Here is a 26,957-nt window from a genome sequence, read left to right as displayed (position 1 = left end):
CATTTTCTACTAAAGATTTTTGTATCGTCTTTATCGGTAAAAAAGATTTAACATCAAATGTAAATAGCATAGACTTAGTAAATTATTTACGAGAAACCCTTCGAAAAATTACACATACGAATATAATAATAGGTCTACCTACTTATGTCTGCGGAGCCCCCATATACAATTATAAAGTTGAAATGTTCAATACTCTATTAGCTATGGACCTACAGAGTCACGATTATGCATATATATTTGACACAAATTATGATTTATCACTGGATATGTTTTCAAATTACTCAGGTAAAATTACGCAATTTGGTGTGAGAAATATATTTCTGAATTTGAAAAAGTATTTGGCATTCTTTTGTAGTGAAAATGTAGATTCAGTATACAAGTGTCAAATATATAGTCGGACAAATGTTGAAACAGACATTGAAGACCAAGTGATAAAAAATTGTTTTCGTAACTAAGAAATATAACTTTAGCATTTACCACCAAAATGTACAGGGCTTAAAGTCAAAATTAAGTCAAATTGAGATTTTAATAGAAAATACTGACATTGATGTGATGTGTTTTACGGAAACTTTCCTTAAAGCTAACGATGCCATAACGTTGCAGCTACACGGCTATAAGATTGCTTCATATTTTTCTAGAAATTTTAAGTCACGAGGGGGCGTTGCAATCTATGTTAAGAAGTCATTAAATTGTTATAGTTTGGATTGGATCAAAGATATGTGTCTTGAGTGTCACTTCGAAGCTTGTGGTATAATAATTCCAGACCTAAAGCTCATTGTACTTTGTATTTATCGAACTCCTGGCAGCGATCTCAATATATTTTTGCAGAATTTGGACTCTCTTCTTGATAAACTAGTATTCCGGACTAAAAAGTTCACACGCCAGTTCTTTATTGCGGGAGACTTTAACATTAATTTACTGAACGATGATAAGAACTCGAACCTCTTTGTTTCTTTATTGCGCAAATATGGTATCCATCCTACAATACACGAACCTACAAGGATTACCAGTCATACCAAAACTTGCATTGATAATATTTTAACAAACACTAGTAATTATATTTCGGAGGTGTTGAACTTAGCAATATCTGACCATACAGGCCAAATTTTAAAAATCCCAACAAACATAAGCTTCAAAGAAAAATACTGGTATATACGAGTAAGGAAAATTGAACAAAATATGGATATATTTTTGAAATATATTTCACAAATTAGTTTTGACGAAGTATACCAACATTCTGATCCGAACAAGGCATATAATGTATTTATAGATTTATTTAAATTAATTTTTAACTTGTGTATACCTGAAGAAATCATAAAAAAGACTTATAAAAGAAAAACAAATTGGATAACAAAGGGTATAAAAACTGCTAGTAAAGTTAAACGAAAAATGCATTTGGCTACCCAAAAAAGTGATAATATTCAGAATAAAAGGAAGTATAGAAAATATTGTAAGTTGTTTAAAATAGTTGTACGTAAAGCTAAAATATTGGCAAATGATATTTTTTTAAAAAACTGTACAAATAAAAATAAGGGTATGTGGAAGTTGATCAAGCATAACACGTGCTCAAACAATTTAATTAGTTCCTCGATTGAGAAAATTGACCAAGACGGAAATTCTATTACAGATCCAATCAATATGGCAACACAACTAAATAAGTTTTTCTTATATCAAAATATTAAGCCTCAGTTAGAATCTATGGACTATAAACCTATTACTCCTTCAGCTTGTAACAGCATTTTTATCATGCCAGCTGATGCAAATGAAATAAGAAAAATTATAAAGTCTTTAAAATCAAAAAAGAGTTGTGGACATGACGAAATACCGATACAGGTCATAAAAGCAAGTGTAGACTACATTGTTCACCCACTTACTCACATAGTAAATCTTACACTAGAGACGGGTATATTCCCAGATGAGTTGAAAAAGGCCATCATAAAGCCAATTTTCAAAAAGGGTCCGAAGGACAATATGAGTAATTATAGGCCTATAGCCTTATTGTCTAACTTTTCCAAAATATTCGAAAAAGTAATATACAATAGACTGACTAAATACTTTAACGCACATGATATACTGAATCCTAATCAATACGGATTTCAAAAAGGGAAATCTACTTCTTTAGCTATTTTCAACATTTTTAAAGACATATGGGATAAAATAAATAATAAACAACTCTGTGTCGGCTTATTTATAGATATGTCTAAGGCTTTTGATTGTGTTGTACATAAAATAGTGTTAAAGCAACTTGAAAATATAGGTATAAGAGGACAAGCACTAAAGTTGCTGGAAAACTACCTATGCAATAGACAGCAAAAGACAATAATTACTAAATACTGTGAAACTGATAAAACGATTGAAAAATATCAATCTGAGTATGAAATTGTTAAGTTAGGTGTGCCACAGGGTAGTATTCTCGGGCCCCTCTTGTTTTTGATATACATAAATGAGCTCCCGAGGGTAGTTAAGGAACTCTGTGTACTGTTTGCTGACGACGCAACGGTACTTTTTTCTGATGCAAATTCGAATGCATCAATTTTGGAGAACAATATAAGTTGCACTTTAAAGATTATTATGGAATGGTTGGGCAAACTCAACCTCAATGTAAATCTAACTAAAACTAAAACTATGCAGTTTAGAAGTTACAATACAATCCCGATAAGTTTAAATATAAGTAAAACGGGGGTACCTATCGAAGCAGTGAACAGTACCAAATTTTTAGGAGTAAATATTGATCCCAACTTAAACTGGAAGACTCATATAGAAAAAGTGAACAAAAGCATATCTAGCCAATGCTATGCTTTATCTGTACTCTCTGAGACATGCTCAGAAGAAATCACTAAAGGTGCATACTACGGAAATATTTATCCATTACTTACTTATGGAGTCATATATTGGGGAAACTCTACAAACGTCCAGTCAACTTTTGTTCTTCAAAAAAGATGTATACGCACTATTTATTGCCTTAATAAGAAGTATTCTCTTAGAACAACTTTTAGGGAAAAAGGTTTTCTCACGCTGACTGGTATATATATTCTTGATTTATGTACTTTTGTTAAAAATAATCCTGAATATTTTGTTAAAAAATCTGCTTTCAAAAACAATTTACGTAATCAGTACAAACATAATTTAATTCTTCCAAGGGTAAAAACCAGAATTTATAAAAAAAGTACATATATAAGCGCAATAAATGTATTTAATAACCTTCCTATCGAACTTAAAACTCTGGAAGGCAATCAGTTCAGATACAAATTAAAAAATTGGCTAATACAAAAAGTGTTCTACAATTTAAAAGAATTTTTTGAATGTGACGGAAGGAAGTGAATAACAGTATTGTAAAAAAAAAAAAAAAAATTTTGTATTTAACTGATAAAATATGTATGGTAGGGATATAAATATTGTACGCCCACATTGGGTAACTGTTGGAACTATTATATTATGTCATCTTTTGTACACAGTTTGACAATAAATAAATTCTATTTCTATTTCTATTTCTATTTCATTGACTTGTCAATTTAGTCTCACGAATTATGGCTTCGACCATAGTCGCTTTGATTCTCTTCGATGTTTATCTCTCGGTATCGCATTCGAAACTCCCTCCGCTGCAACCTCGCCCGGCTTATATACCCCCGGTGAATCGGTCTACAAACTTCGAGAACAGTCCAGCTAGGACGTCATACCTACTTCTCGAATGTTCCGGAAACGAGTAGATTGTCTGTCTCTTTCATGTGCTATCTCTCTCACACAGTTACTAGAATATTCCGGAAATAGGACCGTCTGTCTGTCTCTCTCACACATAGGCATACACATAATGAATATTTTTTTATTATAATAAAAATGTTAACAAATAAAACACACAACCACCTACGTTCGGTCTGGGAGACCACGTAAGAATATTACGCAACCACCTCTCTGAGACCGTTGTCACCAGTATTATGCTCACTTAATTCAAAGGAATACACATCCAAACGTGTCGACCACATGGCGGCCATTAATTGACCCCCGGAAAAGGTACAATGGCCAGCATAAGTGGATGGACACCTTACGTTCTATAATCGTTTGAACACGAGAGTTGGCGATTTTGTTAGGTGTTCACAAGAAATGAACTAGATGACGCTGTTATTATGATATGATCGATATTTTATCCCCGTAACAGCAATGTGCCGATAGCTAAGTTGATCGGCTGCTTAGATAAATTCGTAAATGATCATGAGTTCGTATCCTACATATCAGAATTGTTTTTTGTTCTTATTTTTTATTTATAACTTTCTATTTAAATTTTGTAGATAACTGATATGGAAATAAAAAAAAACTCTGAAAAAAGGATAACGTTGCAACAGAAATAATACACGTTTTGAAGTTTAAAACATAAAAAAATATTCCTAAAACAATATTTCTATTCATTAAATATTGACGCAGTTATTAATGTTATACTATAATAATATATTAATTAAATAACTGAAAACCAGAAAGTAGTTTGCTCAGAATCCAGAGTAGAATCGTTTACACTATGTTTAAAATCAGGTAGTGTTTGAGTTTTTAAATCCTTTTTTATTGTGCCCAGTCTAAATATAACGAATTTATACGCCAATTAAATGTTTTAGGGATGTTTCATACCCCTTAGATAATTTAATACTGGCCGTTTTGCGTCAGTTTGGCTTTCTTTTAAATCCCAATAAGAAAATAAAAAAAGTAAGTAATTAAGTAAGTAAGTAAGTAGTTAAGTTAGAAATGAAGTAGAAACTGATTACGAAAAACATACAATTATTTTAGGAAATAATGAAGGTAAGTATTCGAAAATAAACGCAAACAACTAACTTAAAATAAAATGAAAAAATATTTTCTGTGTGTCGTGTGAGGTTTTCAGTTATTTTATTAGCACCTGACCAAAAGTTGTATTTTAACATTTTATTGAGGTATTAGCTTAAGTATTCATTTCCGATTCTGGAAAGAGGATTGAAGCTGAACCGCAATAACAAAATAGTATTTGAAATTATTATACCTGAGACCGGGTTATCGTAAGACTCGTACGCGTTATAAACTATAATAATTGAAGTTTTCCAGTTTTAAACATTTACTTATCAATAATTGATGGCGTAGATCCACTGTAGTGTGTGTAATGTGTTACTGACAGTTATAATAAGATTACAGTCATATATTGAACTTTCACACTTATCTCACATAAGTAAACAAAACTATCAAGGTATAATTAAATGTTTTGTTCATAATAATCAAATAATTACTTTTCATAACAAAGTGATACCTACAGGATGGATCACAAATAAAGATAAATATTTTGGTTCATATAATACAGTGTGCTAGAAAATCGGATGCGGATATTTTAAGGATCGATTATTTGCATCGTCGTCAATTGGTTTCAATTAAATTAAATTAAAAAAAAAATACAGTTAATGTTAATGCGAGGATGATTTTTTTTTGAACGGAATGGTATTTTTGTATGAAGCAAAAAATTTACCACACAATACCTTAATAATTTATGTGTATAATTAATTCTTAGGTTATTAATTACATACCCTGAAAATATCCGCACCTTATATATTTTATTATAACATAATTGTTGAGTATATAACCCGGTCTACACGTAACTATCAATTTTATTTTAATAACTCTGTTGTAAACACCATGATAGTCGATAACTGCTTGCAAAAAGAATCGCATCGATGCAACTAGATTTTCACACATATTAGAGCCGCGAATACTGTCCCTTATTTTTACACAGTGGGCTTCTAACGTTTCCGGAGTTCGCTTATTTTTGTTATCCCAACGTTGGACATGGTTATAACAACTTATAATTTTTCAATGGGATTTAAATCCGGTGATCTGGCAGGCCAAGGAACGACTTTAACATTATTTTTGTGTTGATTAAACCAGTCTTGCACAATACGCGACCGGTGTATTGGGCAGTTATCTTGCACGAACGTTATGCACGGCACTTGTTCTTTTGGATAGACAACTCTAACAGTGGGCAACATCATAGCTGGCGTTGCGATGAGTCGTGGTCTACCCGATCTTTGACGATGCAGCAAAGATCCTTCGTCTTGATATCGTCGTACCCATAATTTAACTGTTTTTATCTGTAACAATATAAATAAACATAAAATAATATAACGTAGATATCATTTTAATGAAGAAGTTGGTAGGATGAACGTAAACAAAAAAAAACTTACATTAACTCCAATTTCTCTAGAAATTTCCGACATATTTTTTCCTTCTTCATATAAATTAATAATTTCACAACTTTTAACCATCTCAATATTGCGATGAGAACTCATTTTAAAGAATAATTACGATAATAAGCAGATTCAACTTGAAAGAGACGATCAAACGATGTTGCAAGCAGCTGAACAAGTAGCAAAATCTTTGTAATAAAAACTTAGCCTGGTAGTTCTAAGATCTTCAGTCTACCCTCTTTAAGTTTCGTTAAACACGCATGACTTACCGATTAATTTTAAGACGACCCGATATAGATCCGATTTTCATCGCTTAAGATAACAGTAATATAGTCAAGTGGTTGTGAACTTCGTTCTTCGTTCGTATGTCACAAGTTCAAATCCCACCAGGCGATAAATATTGAGTTTGTGTTTTTGTAAATTTACTGCTAGATTTGGAGATTACTAAAGTTGACACTAATTCGCAACATGGGTCTTCGTAAATAAAGAATTTCATTATCATCAGCCTCCCAGCCTATAGATACACGTCCCACTGCTGGTCACAGGCCTCGTCTCAGAATGAGAGGGCTTGGGCCGTAGTTCCCACGCGGGCCCAGTGCGGATTGGGAACTTCACACACACCAAATAATTTATCGTTGGAATATTTGAAGGAAAAGAAACGATAGTAATGCGAATAATAATATTCTCCTTCTCTTACGATAAGTACGAAAGAGACAGAAAATGTCGTTACGCGATTCGCGGTAACATCCCTAGGTGTCCCACCCAGGCAGAGACATAATTTAGTTACTACGGCAGCGAAATATAAAATTTCTATCATGAATATAAAATATTTTTTAAGGTTAGCGCCAGCGCCATCTAGTGAGATATTAATAAACTAACTAAGTTAGTAAATAAGTAAATACCGCTAATACACTTCAAACACATAGATGGCGCCGTTTCTCGCGTCAGACGATTATGTTTTGGAATTGTCCATCGACTTTTGCAGGCCATAGTACAAGGTCACTAGAAGTTTGTTCGCCGCGATTGCATCGAATTATTATGATGATTATGTCTGCAAAGGTCTGAGAGACCGTACGTAGGTGGTTAAGGGTTAAAGGTGCTACGCGCGTTACGCTGTATCCGGTATGTGACGTCGTTGATCCTAGTGACTACCTTGTACGGCCCTCGCCAACTCGGTGATAGTTTGAGGGACTTCCCTTTTCTTCGCATAGGGTTATGTAGCCATACCAACGATCCTTCCTCAAACCTCGCCTGGTTAGACTTCCGGTCATATCTGGTCTTCATCTTTTCGCTAGCCTGCAGTCCGTGTTCACGAACATGATTGTGAACACCATCAATCCGGTTTCGCAGTTCACTTGCATACTCTGAAATCGTCTTCGGTGCATTCGGCGCAAAATTAGCATAGATCACATTTCAATTTCAGCAAACCGGATTAATATTAACATCACTGAGCTAATTAAAACATCACGCCCTGGGTCCTTACAGCCTATTTTAGTTTTACCATTTTACAATCAGAAACCCGAATTATGCCCAGGAAAAACTTTACAATGTTACTTAGATAAAACAAATTCTTTACGTAAAAACGTCAAATATCTATTCATCGGTTTAAAGAAACCACATTCGGCTGTCTCTGCGCAGACGCTAAGCCGTTGGATCCGCAGCACCCTGGGTGCAAGCGGCGTGGACGTGGCCGCGTTCAGTGCGCACAGCACGCGCCACGCCGCCACGTCCGCGGCGCACCGCGCCGGCGTCAGCCTCGATGACATCAGGCTGACGGCCGGCTGGAGCGGTACCTCTAATGTTTTCTTTAGGTTTTATAACAAACCCTTACAGGATGATGTAAATAATGATTCTTTTGCTCGAGCTATCATAGACAGCTCATTACAGACCGTAATGGTCATGTCATAATTCATACATTTATCATCTTTCATTGATACTTTAACTCCTCTCAAGTATCAAAAGTATTTCACGATTATCTCTAAAAGTCTACATGTGTTATTTGTTTGCTAATCTCGAGGACGAAACCGAGTATAATTAATGATTAAACGAACATACCTGTACGTGAAGTTCTATCATAATTATACGAAGGCTTCGTCCGAAGAGATTAGCATCCCACCCTCCCAAGGGACGCTGCGTCCCTAGGCTCATCATATCGCTCCCTAAATATACGGGCATCGCGAAATATTTCTTAAATACTTAGCTCTCAACTAAATGAACGATATAAGAGGCCATCATAGCTGGAAATCATAAGTTACCCTCAAAAAAAAAAAAAAGTTAAACAAATGAAAATATCTTTCAATAATAGTGCAAGAATGGTGATCGCAGATAACAGATCAGATGCCAATATGGCGAATATTGAGTTATGTGTGTTAGCTAATAAGGTGCAATGTGTTTTTCTCAAAGTCGCGAGATTAAATTAACCGTTTGAATAATGAAGTTCCTCCAACTTACTATTGGATTCCATTTGATAGTCGTCTTCTTTGTTAGAAACATTCAAGCCCAGTGCAATAAGAATAGCACCTATCACAACAACGAGCAGTTTTAATCCTGCCAAAAATGCTATGAGCTGAGATCCCTCTCTTAGATCCCTGCCTCCGCAGCAATTCGTCAGCACTACAAAAAGTTATGATCAGACTTAAAGACTGTACACGATAAAATCTGGCCATGTATGATCTGGTGTAAAGGTAAATATAGAGCAACCCAGCACCCGACCAGCACCGTCTCGACTGGTCTCGACTTTCGGCGTCCACTTGTTGTTGACAGGTGGTCCACGGGTCGACGCTGCATTGACTTGACAACGAGTAGACCTCGCGTGGTCCACGAATTTCCTAGTAGTTACTATGGCGGTGAGCAGCGGGCTATAACCGAGTGGTCCTTCACCTTCCGCGCGTGGCAACCTCGCAAGTGAGGCGACCCGGTGACGCTACGGAGTTGATGTAGTGAGCGCATGCCCATGCAAATCCGTATGAAGAATACTAACCGCTCGAGGCGAGGCGGTGCTGGTCGGGTGCCGGGTAGCTGTAATGAGCTGTGACTTTTAAGCTTGCAAGTGATTTCTTGAGCATGCAAGCTTGTCAATGAACGACTAAAAGTTATAAAACGGCTCAACTCACGACTACACCCGTTTCACTGAACAAGGTGGATATGCAAATGGCGAATTTTTCACACCGGCTCCCTAACTCAAATGACCAAAACGCAACTCAAAACATAGTTTCATTCCGCCAATCTGTTTGTCTGTCAGCCGTGATTAACAGTGGAACGTAAGACTCTTGGCCCGTGCTTCACGCTCGCTCCATCAATAGAATAAGAAATCCCAATATCCTATATACCTTTCTTATTAGGTATACTTTAAATAAGTGCATAGCATAATCTACAGGCTAATTATAAAGTTACCGTAAAAGCGTATTTTAAAACTTCATTAGTAACCCAACCCCAGTGGGATAGGTGCCTCGATTTTTATTTCGACTAGTAACAGAACTATGGGACTAAAATTTCGCTACATAACAGCCTACATAATACGTCGTAAGTAAGAGTGTACGTGCGCAATACAAGTAACAGGCAGTAGACCGATTCGGTCGTATTCTTGAAATTTATACCTACGGCTGCGCGGAGCGCTAGGGTTGGCAACTACAAAAAGTAAAACAGACGTGTGTAGATTTTTATTGTATCTGTGTAGTTTTAAAAAGAGAGACGGCATCACATTTATCCGTCAGTTAAAATAAATCAATGGGTGGTGAAACAGCCTATTTGTTTAGGTAGGTCAAGGCCATAAATATCATAATAGGTTTTTAAAATTTAATTATGGCCGTTTATTGTGAATGTAAAAAAATAAAATAAAGATAAATACTTTCTAAAATGTGTAAACTGTGCTAACGTGTACGAAAAAAATAATGGAATGTCTATCTTGCTCCTCCACCAAGTAGTGAGACCAAGTCGTGCGAAACAGCTACGTTTGAGTTGAAGAAATGTTTTTTCATGCATTTTAACCCGCCCTCCCTCCGCATAAAAAACGTAAATAACCAACTCAAACGCAACTGAATCCACCACCAAGAGAACCACCACCACCACAACTAAGATCCCGGACACGTGTTTCGCTTCTCTCCGAAGCATCATCAGCGGATGTTGACCCTACGACGCTTGGTCGAAGAATGAGCTCACTCAGAACGATTGGTGTTATTTATGCCTTCCCTTTCACTTTAATTGCCTGTAGTACTAGAAAATACCAATGGCAATGACGCAAAATTTAATTGTTCATTGATAATGACACCCCTATTTTTGGACCTATTTATTTCCATCTGCTCTAGGACACTCAGACGTAATCCTTTTTCACAAACATGTAATATGTCGTATGTATGTGAATCTAGTAAATCATGGTTATGTTCTAGAAACAAGAACAAATGTGATTTTCCCACTAACGTCGATAAGCCAAAGGCTACTAGAAACACAGGGAAGTTTAACCCTTAACCACCTACGTGCGGTCTCTCAGAGCTTAGCAGATATAAACATCATAATAATTCGATGCAATCGCGGCGAACAAACTTCTAGTGACCTTGTACCTTTTCCGGGGGTCAATTAATGGCCGCCATGTGGTCGACACGTTTGGATGTGTATTCCTTTGAATTAAGTGAGCATAATACTGGCGACAACGGTCTCAGAGACCGTAGGTAGGTGGTTGCGTAATATTCTTACGTGGTCTCCCAGACCGAACGTAGGTGATTGTGTTTTATTTGTTAACATTTTTATTATAGTGAAAAAATATTTATTTTTATTTTTTAGTAAAACATGCTTCCTAGTAACACAGTCACAAAAGGTGGTTAAAATAAGTAACATTATTGAATGCAAGAGACTAATTTGTCTCGAATGTTTGAAAAATAACTATTGATTGCCGACAAAAATGGTTGTTTTGAGGTTTCCAATTTTATAAAAATAAAATGTTCCTGTAAAATTAAATCAGTTAAATAACTTGGTTGAACATTTAATTTGATGAAACTTTGATACTTAATAATCTTTATATTATGTTCCTATATTTTGAGATCTCATATCCCCTTCGGGTAAGTAATTTTACAGTAAAGATAGGAGAAGTACTGAATTGTGTTGTTTATGAAAAAAACTATTGATTTATTTTGTAATGTTTATTGCAAATAAATAGCATAGACTGTTACAAATCTATTTATTACTTTTTTATTAAATTTAAACTAAATTTCTATAATTATTGCATAATATTATCTTTTAAAACTAGTGGTCTCCTAGACCGCTCATAGGTGGTTGTGTTTCTGAAACCGGACGTAGGTAGTTAAGGGTTAAAGTTCCATCTTATAGACTGGCTAAAACCAAAAAGTCGTTTCTGGGAAATTGTATACGTTTTTATAATAAAATTCCAAAAAATATTATAAATGAAACGGATACAAAATTCAGATCTATTGTCTATTGTCTAAGGCGTATTATAAAGTTAATGATTATATCATGGACAGGGATATATATTTTTTTTTATTCAACTGGATGGCAAACGAGCAAGTGGGTCTCCTGATGATAAGAGATCACCACCGCCCATAGACACCTGCAACACCAGGGGGATTGCAGATGCGTTGCCAACCTAGAGGCTTAAGATGGGATACCTCAAGTGCCAGTAATTTCACCGGCTGTCTTACTTTCCACGTCGAAACACAACAGTGCAAGCACTGCTGTTTCACGGCAGGATTAATTATTTGGAAATAATTCCGATCCGCATTAGCGATCCCTTCAAATAGCGAACCTACTGTGTTAAAAATAAAGTTGTGTTAAATACTTGTGATGTATACATATCATTTAAAGCCGTGTACTCATTAGCGAGCTGTAACTGTATCCTGCGTGATATAGTAACAAGGTTCTAGTGTGTACGCGTGTTACAGCTTAGGCTCGTGTTGTCGCCCGAACGCTTTCACCGAGCGTACTCATTTTGCGAGTTGTAACTGTAACCAAACAGATACAGTAACGAAGTTCTAGTGTGTACGGGGAGTGTAACGACCGTGGAGGCCTTCCCTGCCCTCAGTTTATGCTGCACCACTTTCATTAATTATACCTCCTATATTAGCCCAGGCATCTTCTTTTAAATGTTTTTTGTAGTAGTCCTTATCCTTAGGGTTCCATAGCACCGTGTTTTCCCTCTAGGCGTCTATCAACGACAGACATTTCTCCTCTGACCATTCACTCATGTCGAGAGAAATAGATAGTACAGATGGTTCGTAGCGGTTGGTAGATGGTTGGTAACAGTAACGGTAACTGTAACGTGCAACGTTACAGGCTCCGAAATGAGTACGCTGTAAACATCGGTTCGCTGCAAGCCCGACGCGTACCCGCTCGCAGCAGGTTCGCGAACCACGTACACACTATGTTTTTGGTAACAGTAACGGTTACAGTTACGTGCAACGTGACAGGTTCAGAAATGAGTACGCTGTAAACATCGGCTCGCTGCAAGCCCGACGCGTACCCGCTCGCAGCAGGTTCGCGAACCACGTACACACTATGTTTTTTGGTTACAGTGCATGCAACGGTTACGGTTACAGCTCGCTGATGAGTACCCGGCTTAATAATATTTGTAAATCTGTTTTAAAAAAATAGACCTCTTTGAGTTTAATGAACTAAAATAATTTCCTTGCTCACCCGCGACCTTACGATAGATAGATTGGCTATCGTAAGGTCGCGGGTGAGCAAGGAAATTATTTTAGTTCATTGATATGGACCTCCGCAAAGTAACGCCTGATTCAATAAATTACTCTTTGAGTTTCTTGCCGGATTCTTCTCAACAGAGGTTTTTCCGAACCGGAGGCACAGGGCGGACACGCCATACAAAATACGCGTTCTTGAATCTACATAGGCACGACGACGTCTGTACACGCGTCAATGTGTGCGTAAGACACACAGGGCTGACTATCGCAAAACCCTAGTACTATAGGGTATGGTATGTAGGTATGGCTTAGATGTGTAAATAAATGTAATCGTTAATCATATATTTTTATTTAAACCTACTTAAAATGTGTCTGTCTATGTATTTAAGCATTATTATTATACATTACAATAAATATATGACTACAAACTTGAACGAATTATTCGGTACCTAATTAGTTATTTCATGTATTAATCGCGATACTTTTAGACAATTTGTTATATAATTAGTATAGTGTGTGTAGATAAGATATATATTGGTCTATTGATAGGAGAGAATTAAGAAATAAATTTTACAAATACCTACCTACTATATAAGACGTCTATTTATACATTATAGGTACACACTTTTAAACCTAGGTATTGGTTTTTTCCTCAGTTACCTAATACCTACATTATACATGTTGCTAATTAAAGTTGGTTAGGTACCTTACCTACCTTTTTTCGTCCTTCGGAAATCGAAAAAAACTCCTTTTCTTATCTTTGGCTGTTGACAAACACCCATACAATGAACAGTATATCACCATTTCGCAAAGTTATTGCTCCCGAACTTGGTGCCGTGCGGCCGACATACATCGCGTTGCGCGCCCGACTGCTTTCCTGCGGTTTTCCTGCAATCTGCGCTTGAGGGGTGGGGTAACTCGAAACGGTGCGGGGCGGAGCGTGGCCATTCTGTACGTCAGTACTATTATATATTCTGTGCCGGAGGTAGTTTTTTTATTGACATGTCATTCATAAGTGCTTGTTATAGCCTAAATTGAATAAAGATATTTTGACTATGACTTTGAGTAAATGTTTTGCGAAATTGGATTTTTCGGAGCGTCTATGCCTAAAAGAAGAAACATGCTCCTTGTACCTAGTCGCAAAATTACGTTCCGTCTGCCCTACATATACCTTACTAAGTAGCTTTTGCCCGCGACTTCCTCCGCGTGGAATAGTAACTTTGGGAAGTATTTAATTTATTTAGGATACCATTCTGCCAAAAGTATATATAGTATATTATAGTATATAGTATAGTATGGATTACAGGTGTCGCATGTTAGTTTGTAGACACCCGACTTCTGCCCACTTTGAACTCTTAACAACACTAATACGAGGGCGACACTGAAAGTTTTTAGAACTGGCGACTTGTAAACAATATAATAAATAAGTAAGTTAAAATTTTGAAAATGGAACTATTCATATTATTGAGTATGTATTTAATTCATTTGTCATTTGTTTTACGATTTGGCGGCAAATTGAAAATTGTCTGTTCAAAAATTTTCGTGCAACGTTTTTTTATAACTTTCGATGTCATTTAAGTCAACAAGAAAGCTATGATAGACTTCGATTGGCCTTTCATCATGAAGTTCCATCTCGTGCAACTATTTACAACTGGTTTAATGAGTTTAAACGTGGTCGCACTAATCTCACCGATGAGACAGTCTGCTCAATGAGTGTTTCCTTTCGAGGAGTTGCCAACTAAAGTGAAGAGAGGTCGAAGCGTGGGAAAAAAGATGGTGGCCTCGTTCTTCGGAAGGACAGGTCACTATGCGACAATTATTTTAGAGGATCAAAAAACAGTTACTGCAGAGTGGTACACTAACAATTGTTTGCCACTAGTATTGGAAAAAGTTCGAGAGAAACGACCTCGAAGTAGGATCCTTCTTGACCACGACAACGCCTCGTCGCACACCGCCAGGCGAACGATCGACTATTTAGTGACGTCAGACGTGGAATTACTGGGTCACCCGCCGTATAGCCCCGACCTCGCACCTTGCGATTTTTATTTATTAGGAAAACTTTTTATGAACACCGAGGAAGCAGTGGGTGCGTTTCAAAAGACCGTCGAAGAGACCCCTAAGGACGAGTGGGCTAAGTGCTTTTCTCAGTGGTTCCATCGGATGCAGCGGTTTATTGATGTGAATGGACACTATTTTGAAAAGCTGTAATAAAACTAATAACTTGCTACCTAGTTTGCTCAGTTTTTGATTTTCTAAGAACTTTCAGTTTGACCCTCGTAACACTTAATAACACTTTGCACTCTCGCCTCTGTAATGGCAAGGAAAGAGTTCATAGAGTTCTAGTGATGTAGATTGTTGAGGCAGCCGAAAACAGAACAATACCTTCGCGCTCCTTTTGTTGCCATTATCAATATTATTGTATACTAGAGTTTACCCACGGCTTCGCACGCGTAAACTATTCGATCTGGTAGTAACAATTGAAATTCCGGGATTTTACAAAATTCCCGTGGGAAATCCCAAAATTTATATCAATCTTCATTGAGGTATTGTGTTAAGAACGGCTATCCTGTGGGAATATTGAAATAAAAGTAGCCTATGTGTTATTTTAGACATTCAGCTATCTATGTACATAGACAGCTGAATGTTTACCAGCGTATTATGGTGCACGGCAATGAATGAGTAAAGAGCTTTTCAGACTGCAATGCAGGATAATGAATAGATATTTTTGCCTGAATGGCAACACTGGCATAGATAATAGATCGCTCGTTTTTGGCTCGAAATTCGAACTTGTGAATTGATTTTGCTTAATATACAAAATGTACACACTCAATATCATATTTTCTCAAGTTTTTCGCAACTTCCAAGGTCAAAGAATCGAATTGCTTTAAAATTCCAGAGAAATAATGCGTTGTTTGGGAGAAACGTGTCAAAATTTTGTTGAAGAGCGCCATCCTGCTCTGTCTCGTTTTTTTCCCGTTCTGGCGCTTCACTTTTATATTATAGATAGGTGTGTCCTTGCACGAAACTATTACACTACACTACACTTATATACCTACTACTAAATTACTAATTTACAACTACATATTTATTTATTATCTACTCTGACTATACCTAATACAAAAAAATACGTAAATACGAGTACGCGAACGTGAAAGGTGATCGCGAAGAGAGCGAGAGACGAGCAACGTACAGCACCGACGATAGCGCAGCCTTGACTAAAGATAACTTAATCCTCCTTAAATTTAGCAGTTTGTGCGTGCGGTGGGTGCTTGCGTACTGCCACCAGCCGGCGCGCACACATTTAAGCCGCGCGATGTACTTTTGGTTGTATTGAACTTACTCTTCCTCTTTTACTATGATAGAGCGGGCGGCGCGGTGCAGCACTCACTCGACCAGCGACCGGACTGCGTGGCGTGCGGCGTGACACTGCGTAGTTTTATCGGGCGAAGTTTAGTTAGCGGCCGTGTAAGACGCTTCGCTGTGTGCGTGCGTCGATTCGGGCGCTCTAACATAGTAAAAGGGGAAAAGTAAGTTCACTATAAACAAAAGTACATCGCGCGGCTTAAATATGTGCGCGCCGGCTGGCGGCGGTACGCATGCACCCACCGCACGCACACACTGATAATTTAAGGATGATTAATTAAGTTGTCTTTAGTCAAGGCTACGCTATCGCCGGTGCCGCACGTTGATCGTCTCGCGGTCTCTTTGCGACCACTATACGTTCGCGTACTCGTATTTACGTATTTTTTTTGTATTAGATATAGTCACAGTGTAAATAATAAATAAATATGTAGTTTTAAATTAGTAATTTAGTAGTAAGATATAAGTGTAGTGTAATGTAATAGTTTCATGCAAGGACACACCTACAAACAATAAAACCTATTGATAATGACAACAAATGCATCGCGAAGACGTATTGTTCTGTTTTCGGCTGCCTCAACAATTCAGCGAATCCAGCATTGTCGTTCTTTGGCATACCAAGTTACCAACACAAGGGAAACGGTAAGAAATATTAATAATTAATTAATACTTATGAATAATGTTAACTATTCTTTATTTACTTTAAGTAAATACCTATACTTGGTTTGGATAGGTATTTAACTAAATGAAAACCAACTTCAGCTGCGTTTTATATAGTTATTATGTGTAGTTAAACATGAGTAGTATATACACAGTCGCCATCGCCACTCCGGCGAATTTATAAATAATTCTCGTAATCTCGTATTTTCTAATTTAGTATAATAATAATAATAGTAATATAGCGGCATAGAATCTTGTTTTTCTAGACAGAGACATAAGACAATTTAAGCTAACTTTCGTGCTAAAATTATTTGCCGGTAGGTAATTAATCTAAAATAGACGTCGACAACCCTAAGCGCCCGCGCTGGAGTAGGCAGTTAAGTCTCCTAAAGGGTCGTAGTGAACTTACTTCTCCTCTTCTACTATGGATCTAGTATAAAGTCGAATGACTGCCTATATTACTTGTATTGTGGTACGCGTTTTGTCTGTGAGTGCCAAAACCTTCCGCGGCGTGACCTCGGGAACTGACCATTTTTCCGGGATAAAAAGTAGTCAATGTCACTCTCTGACCCATAAACTATGTCTATGCCAAAAATCACGTCGATCCGACGCTCCGTTTCGACGTGAAAGACGGACAAACACACACACACTTTCGCATTTATAATATTAGCAAGGTCACCCGAGGCGAAAGCAAGTATGAGGCTAAAGTAACTAATTGAGAAGTTTCTTTCAATGTAACGGTTTTTGTAAAAAGAGCCATCGGTTTTACGAGCCCCAATGCAAAAGAGTTTGTCTACTAGTAAAACTGAAAGTAACGTTTGTTTAAAATTGAAATGTAGATTAGTAGTGCAGTGTAGTGTGTCTATATTTTTTGTGTTATAAAAAATATTACAAGCCGTTTTATGGAAAAAACACAAGTTCGTCCTAAAACAAGATAAAACGTAAATGCTTTTGGTATATTTATTTCAACTGTATGTCTTCCAATGTATGTATGTAAACTCATAATTGTACAACTTTAAAAATTACTTGATATGTTAAATAAACTATTAATTTTATTCTTCCAATTAATAGTTTATTGATATACTCGTAGTTACATTAACCTCAACTATTTCAACATTTGCAATAGCCCCATAGTTTTTGTACGAAAAATGCTATTCGCTAAACTTGGTTTGGATATGTATTTAACTAAATGTAAACAAACTTCAGCTGTCAGATTTCGTACATTCAAGGATTTTAAACATTTTACTGTTCTATCTTTGCAATACAAACTAGACTAGTGTATTTCAATACATAAATGAAAATGTTTAGATAGTTTAATGGGGGAATTTCAACATTTATGACACCCATTGACATTGTTTTGTTTACATTTAGTAAAATTCCTATCCAAACCAAGTATAGTGATGTCCCGTGTCGATATTTCGATAAATGAATTTCACATATTTTATTACTATTTAAGATCTGCAATTGGTGCGAAGCATGTAAGACTTTATAACAAAAGACAAATGAAGTAGCTTAAAAAAAAATAAGCCTAAAATTAACAAAAAAAAACTTTATCTTAATATGTTTGAAACAGCACAGCTAAATAATTTCATCAAATACTGAGGTCATGGAAACATCAGGTCAAAGAATGGTAAGGAAAACATGAAAAAAAAATGTTGAATTTAATTCACAAACATTTATCGATAAGTAGTATTCCAACACTAGCCACTATGGAAGATAGTCGCATTTACCCCATAAAAATAAAAATAAAAGAATTTGCTGGAGACAGCCCTATTTTCAGCAACTAGATACCATCTTCGGATATGTGTTGCGTGAATGTACTCGTACGTACTCTTATCTCCCAAAGCATAGTAACTGATTACAACAATGTTATAATTAATAGTCACTTTAACCCCACGGTAGCGTGAATGTAACTGTTACCTACTGCTCTCGTGAAAGAATAAAATCAATTATTGGAAACCTAAGCCTATTTTATTATATAATTATATATTTATTTATAAAACCCTTGTAATTATATAGCTCATGGTAGAGGGCGGCAAAATTATTATACTTACTATTTTTTTTAGTTGCTTTTGCCCCGGGTAACCCATTAGGATGTAGGCAATGTTTTTTTATATTTTGAGGACTTGCTGTATCGGTTTTTTTCGCAATACATGGTCTGCTTAGATTATAATCATTTGTTGTGGCTTCGCGGTGCCCGCTAACGGTTTAGTAAAACGTCTGTACGTACTTGTTGCGACGCTGGCTTTGCTGCAGACTCATAAACAAAGATTCCCCAGAACTGCTCCTGCTGTGCGCTTCAACTAGTCCAAGTAATTATAGCCAGGTTTTTTGTCATGGATCCAAATGTTTACGGACGAACTGATGATTTTATTCAGTTTTATAAAGCGTTTAGCTGTGTCTAATAAAGGCCCTCTAAAAAGTGACACTTCGTCGAAGAGCATGACTGTGACAGTTTAAAGTGTTTAAACCAAAGAGTATTAGTACCTATATAGAAATCACACTTAAAACGTCACTTTTTTACGGGCACTTCAGCGCCTCTGTTATGAGGCGCTAAACGAAATTGACAAAAATATGTCAAACTAGCTTTTGCCCGCGACTTCGTCCGCGTGTATTTTAGTTATCAGGGCATATGTTTTAATTAACCCCCGTTATAATTGTGACATTGGTATCTATGTGCATAGCGAAGTACTGCCGTAAACGATAGGTAACAGTTTACTACAGTACTTCGCTATAAACAACATTTTTTACCAGTTTTGAAGCTAGTTTATGAATTTATGAAAAGTTTTATGCAAAGCACGAGAGTAAATTAATTATCTCGTGTGCTTTCGGCGAGAACCGAATCTTACTCTAGAACCCGAAGTATAATTTCGAAATTGCAGTGTGCATAATATTTTGTAAATTAGGTAAAAGATAAATAATATCGGGTAATCATAAAAAAATACGCTTATATTAATATTATTGATTTTATTATGCACAACCTACCGTACCTACTGCATAATTACTTGCAAATTTATATCACACATCATTTTAAATATCAATTTAATTTCAACATTTTATCACATTTTGTATGAAAAACCCCCTCCCCTATTGAAGTCGCCGACACCATACGGATCATTTTAAATTGTGACCAGCCATAAGTATTTTTAGTCGAGAAATAAGGAAGTCTCATAGAAACTCCCCCTAATAAGTCGAAAGCTACTTCTTCTTTCTTTATTTTTGCCTACGCAGATCATTTTTATTTCTAATTAGGACCCTGTATACCAATTTTCATAATGCTATATCCAGAAATAAGAAAATTTCCATACAAACTTTATCCGCCATTTTACCCCTTTAGGGGTAATTTTTAATTCTAATCGAGAACTTGTATGCCTATTTTCATACCTCTAAGGCCAGAAATGAGAAAATTTCCGTACAAACTTTACCCCCCCCCCGTTTTACCCCTTTAGGGGGGAATTTTATCCATTTCACTTACACAGATAATTTTTCATTGTAATCGAGAACTTTTATACCTATTTTCATACTTCTAAGTCCAGAAATGAGAAAATTTCCTTACAAACTTAACCCCCGTCCCCCCGTTTTACGCCTTTAGGGGGGAATTTTATCCATTTCACTTACACAGATAATTTTTAATCGTAATCAAGAACTTACACACCTATTTTCATACTTCTAAGTCCAGAAATGAGAAAATTTCCATACAATCTTTACCCCTTTAGGGGGGAATTTTATCCATTTCACCTACACAGATAATTTTTAATTGTAATCGAGAACTTGTTTACCTATTTTGATACTTCTAAGTCCAGAAATGAGAATATTTCCATACAAACTTTACCCCCCCATTTTACCCCTTTAGGGGGAGAATTTTATCCATTCCACTTACACAGTTAATTTTTAATTGTAACCGAGAACTTTTACACCTATTTTCATACTTCTAAGTCGAGTAATGAGAAAATTCCATATAAACTTCACCCCCTTTTTCACCCCCTTAGGGGATGAATTTCTAAAAATCCTTTCTTAGTGCTCACTTACATTATAAAAAGAACCCCTGTACCAAATTTCAAGTTTCTAGGTCCAGCGGTTTGGGCTGTACGTTGATCTATAAGTCAGTCAGTTTCTTCTTTTATATATATAAATGTTGACTTGACGTGACAAATTCAAAGTCGTTCTGCCAACTTTCTGCTGTCTGGCTATCGCGACAGTTATGCATTTTTTGAGTTTTCTCAGTTTTTACTAATTTTTATTATATCTATGTTATTTGTTATGATTAGTATGTTTTTTTTTAAAGATCATTTCTTAAATTTGAATTTTGTTGTTACACCTACTCATAACTCGAATTGAACTCGAGATAGCTGAACGAAGCTACAAGACGGAGTCCCAGCCACAAAATGTCAAAATTTCAGCCACTGGGATTAGACACCACAAATTGAGCCGTCTCAATTTTTTTTATCTGCAATGTTAATGAAATCCACAATGTAATTTTCGAGAATTCCGTGGGAGTCTATTAAAATTCCGGAATTCAACTCAACTGCCGGATCTAATGGTTTACGCATGCGAAGGTGTGGGAAAAATCGATTAAATTATAAATAAATATCATAGAACAATTCACAATAATTATTGGTTCAGTCACAAAGTGAGCAAAGCTTGTATTATTATGGGTATATAATATAGGTAAAGTAAATAAGGATTACCTAGGTAAGAGATAAACCCATTTGAACAGATTGAATGTAATATATTAAACATCCAAGATGATTTTATTATTATATGTTTTTATTACAATACAATACAAAGACTCTTTATTGTACCTACACCAGAAATAGTAATCGATACAGAAAACAGATACATAGAGAAAAAATTACAAGGTAAGTTATAGGCGGCCTTATCGCTTAAGAGCGATCTCTTCCAGGCAACCTTTTTTACAGAAATGAGGAAGGACTAGTTTACAACACTACTATTACTAGTTATTAATATATGTCACGCTGTGATTCTCCAATGACTCGAACTGCTCAAGATGTAATTGCTCTGGCAAGTATTTTATTATTTTTTGAAGCTGGTTATACAAATTTTATAGGTACCAACATCCATCTCAACTGAACAAAAACTCGTTGCCGGCTCGGATTTTACCGACTTGGAATTGGAAATACCGATCCTGTTTTCGTGTTACACGTGCATTGAAACCCATGTCACGGAATATTAAATATCAGTCCGGCATAGTTACTGATGATCAATTCCGACCTGATAGGTACTTACCACCATGTCAATGTCGGCCGATTTTCGTATACTTTGGCTGGACTGGAGGTTAGTATTTCTAAGTTTGTTCGACAATTAGCTTAGCATAGAAAATAATAACTTATTTTTGATCTTGGCGGCTGCCGCGGCACGCTCGCCTTGCGCATTGTGGTCGCAATTGTACATTACCTAAGACATATCGGTTTATTGGCTTTCGATTATCATGCCATGCATTTCTTAAGGTACGGCCACATTCGGTCGCTGGTCGCTCGTTTGCAGCGACAAATCTGGTCGCGTGACCCCATTTTGAATGTGATTTTGAATTTCTCGCGACTCAAAAAAAGTAGCGTCAAGTCGCCGCGTCGAGCAGCGCGACAAGATGGCTGCTTGCAGGAATGATCTTGGTCTTGGAATCTAATTTCTTTATCTCATTTAGAAGCAGTCGTGGCAGTGGTACAAATAAAAGAAATTGGAGTGAATGAAAAAAAAACACATTGTTTTTGCTGAAATTGAAGAGGTTTTTATTCAACATTTTCAGCTTAATCGCTATATGTCAAGTGACCAGATTGACCCTGGAAGCGAGCGTCGAGTGACTTTGATGTGGCCGCGCTTGCTTATCTGACTGAGGGGCTACTACGAAACTCAAAGTTAGTATTGCGCCGTCCTCTCGCGCATTCGATGACATAAGCCCGCGGCCACATGAAATCGCTGGATGCTCATTTCTAGTGTCAAATCTGGTCACGTGACATATAGCGACAAAGCTGAGACTGAGACAATGTTGAGATTTATCGTTGGAAAAAAACTTCTTCAATTTCGGCAAAAAAACTTTTTTTTTTTTACTATTTTATTTTATTTGTACCACTGATACGACTGGTACTAAATTAGATTAAGAAATCAGCTTCCAAGGCCAAGATCAATCCTGCAAAAAGCCATCGTGTGGCTGCTACACGACGCGGCGACTTGACGCTACTTTTTTTGAGTCGCGGGAAATTCAAAATCACCTTCAAAATGGGGTCACGTGACCAGATTTAGGGCACCGAGACATGCGCTAAACAGTGCTTTCAAATGTAATGCCATATTACATTACATATCAGTAAATGAGATATCACTTGTTAGGGTTCCGTACCCAAAGGGTGCTAACGGGACCCTTTTACTGAGACTCCGCTGTCTGTCTGTCTGTCCGTCTGTCACAGGGCTTTATCTCAGAAGCCGTAAAAGTTACACACTTGAAATTTTCACATTATGTATTACTGTGGCCGCTATAACAATAAATACTAAAAATAAAATAAAATTACAAATTAACGGGGGTCGTCATACAAGAAACGTGTTTTTTTCAGCGATTTTTGGTTGCTAGAACGTTATTAGCCGTTGCTAAGGCGACCAAGTCGCCTAGCAACGGGTAGCTATGTCGTTTGAATATTTACCTTTAAGTTTGCGATTTTAATGATGTTTTATAAAAGCTTCGATAGTATAATAATTATAGTGAATGTCTGATTGTGTGGTTTATTTGTTTTTGCGCAAAATTAATAAAGCAATTTATGAACCATAAACCTCAATGAATCCAACTATGATAAAGCGCTCGCCAAATCCACACCGCATTAATCACTATGTTTACCTATTGTTTTTTACACTAAAAAAAGTCATACTAAGTATTTAACACTATTTACAAGGTTTATAATACAGTTTAAAATTTATTCACACTAGTCGAGCTTCTTATTATTTAATTACACAACATACGAAGTCCGCCGAATTTCCCGCGAATAAACCGAGATCTGGCAATATATTTTTTTAGCCGCGCGCGGCAAGTTGCGGGCAATGGCTTCAGAAGCAAACAGCCAGAACCAAAGAGGATGAGAATACAAATTGTTTTTTATTCGAAATACTTGCACAAGTGCTAACATTTCGGCGATATTTTTAGAAGATTTTCTTTAGCTTGCCCTGTTTGCTTATTTATTTACTAGATTTTGCCCGCGGCTTCGCTCGCGTTAAATTTGGTGTAGCACAGATTTACTTTCCACGATCTTTTCGGAGGATTATATTTGCAAATTTTCGAATTTAAAAATCAACTTTGAAGCTCTGTTTCACATCTTCAGGTCAGGGGTGTAATTTTAGAAAACCTTGTTTTTTTTTGCGCGACTTCGTACCTACGCGACATAGGATTACCGTGGGATAGGAATAAGTGAATTCAACAGAAAACCACACTATCCGCGATTAAATTGAAACAGGCTTCTATTATTTAGGGTATATGTGACGTCCCGGGACAGGGTTAGTTAATGGTAGAAATTAAACACCTTTTGGGGTTTAGCTCATTGCCGCAAGTACGGTCCGCTCCGGTTGCCTGACATAGCACCCGCGCTACCCGCACTTCCGGCGATGTGCATATTTATTTTATAGTAATGTAAGGTAATCACACGTCACATCTTTCCCTTTTTATCAAGTTTAATGGAGCCTCATATAATTCAATTCGTAAACTGTCACAATTTATGTTCCGCATCAAAATAAGATACTATACAAATCTTAGAACATAAACCTAGTAGATAGTAGTAAAATTAAGTAATCCTAATTGTAGGTATTACATTAACTTGTTACATCGCCATGATTTGTCTGGATTCATTTTAAGTTAATAACGATAAAAATGAAAATAAGACACTCCAGCAATCGTAAGAATAAGAATTAGAAAATTTAGAATACACATCTAATTTAAAATAATAATAATACCTACTTACAATAAATATTTCTTAGGCGATACGTTTCGGAGGTACAATAATAATATACATATATTCAAATATTAATATGGTTGTTATCTAGTCATTATTAAGTTACTTTTATTATTAATTTTACTTTTAAGTTATTTGGGTCGATCAACTTTTTCTTGCCAATACCTGTCCGTTGCAAACGTTTCATGATTTTGAATAAACTAACTGAATTTTGACCGTAAAAGTAAAAATTTGGAATTGAAATAAAAAATACAAAAAGATTCCAAAAAACCAATCTTAATTTGATTGCTTAGAAACGATATCTCTTGTCCGGGTGAGCGGATAGTTCCAAAGGAATGCCGAAAAAGTTTGAGGGCTTACGGCATAGATGTCGCTAGCGTCGCTGCTTAAGTGACTAAGTAAGAAACACAAGCTGAGATATGAGGTGCATAGGGAAATTCGTGTCGGTACCGTTGACCATCAGTGGTGTAGCGGTATAGCACGCGGTACGGATTACCGAGGACCTGGGTTCGATTCCCAGTGATGGTCTTATTTTTCTGTTTTTTCTGTGCATCTATATTTCAGTTTGTATTTTCAATTTCGGTTTTACGGGATGACCGTAAAAGTAAAAATTTGGAATTGAAATAAAAAATACAAAAAGATTCCAAAAAACCAATCTTAACTGAATTTCGTTCATTTTATTGTTTCAATTACAAAATTAGAACTATTGTGGTCTTGTTTACACAATCAACTTTCATAATGTTATTCAAAATTATGTGAAAAAAAAGTGACCCAGTGGTTAATTTTCAAGTTCCATACTAAATTGCGTTGTCCCTTAGATATAGTCGTCATGTAAATTGCGGTATTTTGTCAAAATATTCCTAGACGAGTCTCATTTAAACTTAAGAATTAGATACTCGGACACTACACTATGTTAATAGTAAAATTGAATTAATAATTAATTTGAAGTAATTTTATTATTTTTATTTAATTATTAATAGTTTGTCCTTACTGATTCGATAAAATCGGGTTAGATTATACTAATATTACTACTATACTAATTCATCGTAAGGTCTGAAATAAGGCCGCTTTTTCTATTCACGTGGCAGTGCTTTTCTTCGATTGCTTACGCTTTAATGTGTTTTTCAGCTAATATGGGCTTAACTGCAGCAGAAAGACAGAAGCGCTATAAAGAAAAATTAAAACAGAATGCAGAAAAGTATGAAGAATATAAAAAGAAAAAACGAGCAAATTACCACAAGAAGAAAAGACTTGTAAAGGATTTGACACCAAAAGAAAGATTCAACGCTAGAGTGATATGGAAATTGAGAAAGAAGAATGTAAAACAGCGGAAACAAAACCTCAACCGTGTTCTCGATATAACACCTTCCAGCTCCCCTTCAAGAGCCCCTGAATGCGAATTTGAATGAAGACGTGAACTTACCCGGAATTGACGCAGCACCACTACCACCAGTTCCAAAAGATAAACCTAATAAAAAAGCGCAAGGCAAAAAGAAAATAAGAAGAGATCGTTCCAAACTACATAGAGATAATTTAAGACTGAAAGAACAGGTAGAAAAACTGAAAAGAGAATGCAAAAAGTATAGAAAGCGTTGCCAAAGAAACGGAATTAAAAAAACAAAACACGCAAAGTAGATGATAAAACTAAATATCAGCAGCTATCTACAGCAATGAAAGCAAGTTATCAAAGGATGAAAACACTGAAAGAAAAAAGGATTCTGAAGAATATTATGGAAAAAGTAGAGGGCCCTGAAAAACCAGGTATAATTGAAGAATCTTTAAGAATTACGTTTGTATGTAAGTAATATGGTTGTTATCTAGTCATTATTTAGTTACTTTTATTATTAATTTTACTTTTAAGTTATTTTATATAATGTTCTTTATGCTATTGAGTGTGATTTTAATTCAAACAAAGTTTATTGATACTAGTAGGTACTTAAAAAAAGTTGTATTTATTTATTTATCTCTTTGTCTTTATAATTAATTTATCAGTCTTTACTTTGTTTATCAATAATAAATTAACAATGTATATGAATGACTTTGTGATTCTACCACCGGTTCGGAAAAACCTCTGTTGAGAAGAATCCGGCAAGAAACTCAACGAGGTATAAATATTTTAAACAGATTTACAATACATAATATATAATGAAATGATATAAATT

At 36.0% G+C, this 26,957-nt stretch overlaps 1 protein-coding gene across 1 annotated transcript in view; it reads right to left on the bottom strand.

The window, feature by feature from the left end:
* The window catches only part of LOC141428803 (uncharacterized), a 35,290-nt gene extending 16,334 nt beyond the window's left edge, over positions 1-18,956 (bottom strand). Inside the window, exons 1-2 of the mRNA XM_074088820.1 lie at positions 18,907-18,956; positions 8,640-8,801 (exon numbers count right to left, since the gene is read on the bottom strand). Coding sequence (XP_073944921.1) covers positions 8,640-8,801; position 18,907 — 163 coding nt within the window. The 5' untranslated portion in view covers positions 18,908-18,956. The remainder of the gene's footprint in view (positions 1-8,639; positions 8,802-18,906) is intronic.
* Between the last annotated feature and the right edge of the window lie 8,001 nt (positions 18,957-26,957).

The sequence above is a fragment of the Choristoneura fumiferana genome, chromosome 6 (genome assembly GCF_025370935.1).
Source record: "Choristoneura fumiferana chromosome 6, NRCan_CFum_1, whole genome shotgun sequence".
Lineage (NCBI taxonomy): Eukaryota > Metazoa > Arthropoda > Insecta > Lepidoptera > Tortricidae > Choristoneura > Choristoneura fumiferana.
This window is presented reverse-complemented; position numbering and strand designations above follow the sequence as displayed.